Source organism: Pieris brassicae, chromosome 11 (genome assembly GCF_905147105.1).
Source record: "Pieris brassicae chromosome 11, ilPieBrab1.1, whole genome shotgun sequence".
NCBI lineage: Eukaryota > Metazoa > Arthropoda > Insecta > Lepidoptera > Pieridae > Pieris > Pieris brassicae.
This window is the reverse complement of record NC_059675.1, coordinates 2,407,610-2,413,609: the sequence shown is the minus strand read 5'-3', so window position 1 is coordinate 2,413,609 and position 6,000 is coordinate 2,407,610. Positions and strand designations below refer to the sequence as shown.

The following is a 6,000-nucleotide window of genomic DNA, read 5'->3' as shown; positions in this document are numbered from 1 at the left end:
TTCGAATAAAACACAAATATGTCATGATGCCACAGGGATCGGGAATGACTAATCTAAATGCGCAGCGTAACTCTGCTATGCGCTACAAAATGGCATATCTTAGACTCGCAATGGAAACCAAAATTAGTTTAAAGACATTTATTAATAAAAACGTACAACAACCTTATAATATAGGTAAGGAATTGTTAACTAACGTAATATAACATTTGTTAATCTCTAATGTGAATTGAAGAAAATCCTGAATCTAAACAAAACATTTTGTTTTAGTAACAATAGTTTTTTGTATAAAATACATTTAACATAAACAGGTAAATCATTTAAAAACTAAAAGGTTGGCTATCACTGTACCAATATCTCACTCTGATACGACAGTTTACATTTTAATATTCCGAATAAATAACTAAAATTTAGATGAATTAGCCGCAAAAAAAATGTGTATGTGTTTTCAGGCAACTGTGGTTTCAATTACTCTATAATTTCCAGCTATTGTCTTAAATTGTACTTCATGACCTATTACAATAAAAAATTAACAATTAATTTGTTAAACATATCAACAAAGTTTTATTACAAATTAGTACTTCAATAAAATCCCAGTATTCTTCAACTAAACCAGTCTTATGACATTTAACTAAGGTTGTTTATTGTTTATTTCAAATTGTGTTTAATCTCAAGACTGATTTAGATTATATGAGGGTACTTTTAAAGATATTCCACTTACGTAAAAATTAAGACTATGTACATTAGTATATTTATACAATGAGCACTTTTTATTTATTAGTTAAAAGTACATTTGGATAACTAAATATATTGCAAAATAGCAGTAAAAATAATATATATTGCTATATATGCAGAAATTTAGTTCCAAAAAATAGCCGAGAGAAGCCATTAACAAAAACTTGTTGTCAAATCATACATTTAAAAATGAATATACTTTTAGAAAAAGCGTTTATCATAATTTTATAATTAGTTAAAAGATAAACCAACAGTCAACAGCATATGTAGTCCGTTTGACCAATCAGATTTAAAAAAAAACGGGCAAATCTATGAAGTTCATTGAACATATTTAAAATCTACTTAATACGTTTCATCACGTAAATAAAATACAATAAGAGGTTATACTTTTATTCCTAACATATATTTATTTGGTCAACAATATTGGTTACTATTGAGACATTGATTTCGTGTAAAAATACATATTTTAATATTCGTATAGATAAATTTAGCGTCGTAAATATCTTACGCAACGATCACAGCTTAGTACTTTCATAATTACCTAGCATAAAAACTGTAGAAAATCTACGTCAAATATGGACAAATGCACAATTGCACCTTTCATTCTGATGGTCCAAAATCGCAGCTATTATAATATTTTTTACAATAATGTAGTTTTTAAATTTATAACATATTGTGAACAACTCGTATCAGGAACTGATAAAGCTTCAACTCCAAAGATTTACATTTCATCAAGTAGACGGATGAATTATTAAGGAGTTGAAAAACTACCCATTTTTCATGGATGGGGGGGCATTTACCCCCCAGCTATCTTAGGGTTTAAGGCGGACATCTGCGCATAGTACTGTAACAAACACAAACCTAGGGGAAGACTGATCATCCGGATTCAAAGTGAACTTCGTTGTAGTGTAGTTTACAAAATCCGAACGTTGGACGTACCAGAAGGACCAAACTCCGTATTTACAAAAAGATTATAAGACGCATACTATTGTACGGATGAGACTTGGACGAGAAGAGAAGTTATTATTAGCCGAAAAAAAAGTTCTGCTTTCTAGAAGATTCTAGGCCCAAACAAACATGAGGATGGAAGCTTGAGAATCAGAAAAACAAAGAGAAAGACCAGATAGGCAAACCAAACATAATTGATGAAACGAAAGTCGAAAGACTCCGATGGAGTGGTCACCTTAAGAGAACGGGAGAAGAACGGAGTTTTAAAAAAGCGTATCTCAGCATACAGACAAGCCGCCGAGCTGTCGAAAGACGCTATGAAGAACGACCTTTGCAAGCTCCAAGTGCTGATTGGCAAGGAAGTACTTTTGGTTAATACACCAGCGGAGTATGTTAGGATCTATTTAACATATACAAAAGATGGCTATTGTTCACAACGTTTAAAGTTTTCTTTTTTATGCGATGTGTACAGTTATGTTATAAATATGAGACGATAAAGGTTCCAAATTTTAATTTCGCTGTAAAAACAACAGATTATCTAAAAACTAAATAATATCATGAGTGTACTATATGTTAAAATTTTTATGTAAAATAATTTATAGCCTAAATAATTTATGTTACGTGAAATACAAAACAATACCAATTATTATGTAAGTATGTAAAAATGGTTTGTTTTCTCTTTTATTCTCTACTTGACCAAAAGAGACGGCAACAGTAGTTATTTGGTAGTTCCGTTCTTGTCTTTCGTAGGGCTTGGATCTAGCTGAGTTTCGCTGTCTGTGCATGTGGTTTCCTTTTTTCCAGATTTACTTATTGCTCCGTTGCGTTCACATGAGGTTCCACTATAGCCTGCTGCGGCTTCACTATGTTCAGGGGTGGTTCCACTGTGTCCACTTGTTGTTTCAGTACATTCACGGCTCGTTTCATTTTGTTCACATCTGGTATTACTGTAGCCGGCTGTGGTTCTACTGTGACCACTTGCAGGTTCGCTACAAACAATTGAGCTTCCACTAGGTCCTATAGTATTACTTTGTACACATGCAGCTCTACTATAACCAGCTGTGGCTCCGCCTTGTTCACCTTTGTTTCCAGTTTGCCATGTACACCCACTCGGCCCAGCTATACCAATTTCCTCACAAGCGTCCACCCATTCATAATTGCTATATTGTTCTCGAATTCCAATCAGTTCCCTATGGCTACTCTCTCTCAGCCTTGCCCCGATGAGATCGGTGCGAGGTGGAATCCTGGGTCAGGCTTGCGGGGGTTCATCCATAGGATTCGCTCGAGGCAGTTCATTATCATCAGACTCGTGCTCGAAGGACGAGGAACCACGTCGACTAGTCGGTGTCGATGTTGAAGTACTGCGGCTCGTAGATGAAGTGGCAGAGTCTACTTGCTCGGATGTACCCGCATCTCTGATTAACCAAAATCATTTTGAGTAATGATATTTACACCTTACATACCTTTTGCTGTATAAATTAATAGGTAAAAAAATGTCTGGTAGTATGTAAGCAAACTTTTAACTTAAAAATTCTAGAACATACTATCAGAAAATACTAGAACTATAAATCTGGATTCTCCTTGAGTAGACCATTTAATATTTCATTGAAGAGGGAAAATAATTGTTGTTTTTTTTCAAACAAACATCCATGTAATATAGATTTATTTGAAATTATCAGAGTAAGTAATTTTGGTGAATTTCAAGAAATTTAATTAGGGAAATCTATTTCAGGCTTAAACAAACAACTTACTTGTGAAAACCATTAGTCTGGCAAGTATTATATGCACCGCAGTGTTGACACTTGAGCCCCACCACATGGAACTTTACAGTTGATAACTGTAATAAGAAATAATATTGGGTTAAGTTCAGTCAAGAGAAATACTTTTCAAAGCATTATGCTTTTAGTAAATTAGAATAGCGAAGAAAGTAAACAAAATTGAACAAAATTAATATGATTCTATACAGAATAAGCCACATCAAGTAACTACAATCTTAGTGCAAGTAAAGTTTTTATATCCAATGAAACCAGTAAAAATGGCTTTAAATAAGTAGTCTGTACCTTATGACAATCCTTGCAGAGTATAGTTGTTTTGTAATCTGCATATTCTGGAGGCATAGGTGTGGCTGCCACTTCAGAATCCAGATACTTCCATAACTGAAATCATTATTTCATATGTAATAATAATTTTTTTTTATTTAAATTATATAAAACTGTTTAGAATTTAAACAGATTAGACCCATATCTGGGTTTCTTACATTGACCATTTCTTTTGTGAGGCTTGTATAGACATGCCTTTTTCTTACAGGTATCCCTGAGAGAAATTCATTAAGCTCTAAGCCAAGATACAGTTATTGTATTTTAATTTCATTGAAAAATGATAAAATACTCACTGTCGACATGTCAATCATGCTAGTCTGGCACGTAGGGCAAGCATAATGACCAGACTTCAACATTTCCTCAAAGCATGGTCGGTGCAGCAGATGTCCACAATCTGGTATGTGGCATGGTATCCGAGATGTGTGAATATCTTCAAGACACACTGGACAGTTTGCACGAGACACATTTTCTACACACTGAAATAAAAATGATTTTAAATATCTGGAATCTATACATTGTCTAAAGATATTGACCTCATAAACAATATCCAGCACTATAATTAATCTCTTTAATGCATGGGTTAAAGCAGTGATGCACAAAGTACGTCCCGCGAAAGTATTTAATCCGGCCCGAAGAGGGTCCATCAGCATGGATAGTATGTGGCCCATTGTAATTCCATTTTGACAGTCGTGAATAAAAAGTAGATTCTTTTTGTATTGTTTTTATACTATTATAATTAAGAGCTTTAACAACAATGCATTTTTTTATATTTGTGGCCTTCCTCTAGAATTTTTTAACTTTGTGCCTCACCATTAAAAAAGTTTGCCCACCATTGGTCTAGAGGTTGCATTGATTTGGAAAAAATAATTGAGATCTTAAATAGGCTGGAGTACTTACTCTATGACCAACTTCTTGCAACTGCACTGGTAAACACATATTGCATCTCTCACAATGAAAGAATCGGTCCCTGCCACCAACACGGCAAATTCCACAGCCATCACAGTGGTACTGCTTCTTGTCTTCATCATCAAACAAATTGCAAATGAGGCATGTATACTGAAATTTATATGTATGAGGTGGCACAGATCCATATGACATTATACAATAGAGAGAAAAAACATAAATAAACACTGTATTGTTTGCAGCTTAAAATATCATGCCTACTCAAGTTTATAGAGAGATCTTTAAGAACACAAAATTTATTTTCTTTAAAGTTTAGCAATGAAAAATCACTAAATTTTAAAATATTCAAATTTATATACCTTTCCAAAGCGTACACCACAATTTTCACATTCAGCCTGGACTTTCTGCCGAGTGTCACACTCAATGCAGATCAGTTCAGTAACTGACTTACGGTTGAAGTAGTGTTCCTCATTCTCATCGTGGCAATAACGGCACATGTACAACTTATTGCAGCAGGGTGTCTGGAACAGATGCCATAATATACATCTCTAGTGTATTAATATTAAGAGGTTATATCATACACAATTAATAATTATTAAACTCATCAATGCTTAACAGAAAGAGATAAGGCATAGAAGTTAAAAGGTTCATAGCATCTACACATTGTTAGTTAAGACTAAACAAATTCTTTGTTACTACAAGCAGAAAACATGTTATGCTTATATTTATAATTATTGTGCATGGGTTAAATTAAACCTAACAAGTGTATTTTAATTTAAACATAAAAAGTACATTAGCAAATTAGGTTGATGTTATTAATGGATATAATCTCATTCTTCAAAGGTTCAAGTTCAATGACTTTGCTTTGTTTTGTAAATCTGCGTAGTGCCGACTGCAGACTGCGTATCATAAAGACCATGACTCGAAACTTATCTGTTTTTTTCGATAAATATAGACACTGTATTTTCAACACGGTAAGTGGTACAACTTATTAATATAATAAAGCAACGCTATACTACTAAGATACTCACCACGAATTTTGCTCGACGTTTGTAATGGGCACAACCAACACGTTTTTCAGTTATTTGTTCGATAGCTGAAGCAGATTCATCAGGTCCAGCAGCAGCATCTTTCGACATTGTTAAAGGATCATATCTATTTAACACGTAATTAGTAATGACCGCACAGTTAAGCAATTCAAGGTTGTTTGGACCAATCGAACAAGAAGTCTGAACTCTCAATTAATTGATTTCATTGAACATCAATGAACATCAAGAAGTCGAATTTAAAGAAACGAAAAGTGACAACTGACAACAAG

General features: G+C 33.7%; 1 protein-coding gene across 2 annotated transcripts; it reads right to left on the bottom strand.

Annotated features, from left to right (window-relative positions):
- Positions 1-5,988, bottom strand: LOC123716237 (RING finger and CHY zinc finger domain-containing protein 1). Of its 2 annotated transcripts, none has more exons than XM_045671879.1 (7): positions 5,714-5,988; positions 5,042-5,209; positions 4,677-4,835; positions 4,073-4,255; positions 3,741-3,836; positions 3,432-3,517; positions 1-3,095 (listed from the first exon to the last, which is right to left on the bottom strand). In XM_045671879.1, exons 1-7 carry the CDS (start codon positions 5,819-5,821, stop codon positions 2,930-2,932), a joined length of 966 nt encoding a protein of 321 aa, XP_045527835.1. In that variant the 5' UTR covers positions 5,822-5,988; the 3' UTR covers positions 1-2,929. The 2 variants fall into 2 exon arrangements, with proteins under 2 accessions (XP_045527835.1, XP_045527836.1); XM_045671880.1 differs by having other exon boundaries at positions 3-3,095; positions 5,042-5,203; positions 5,714-5,986.
- Between the last annotated feature and the right edge of the window lie 12 nt (positions 5,989-6,000).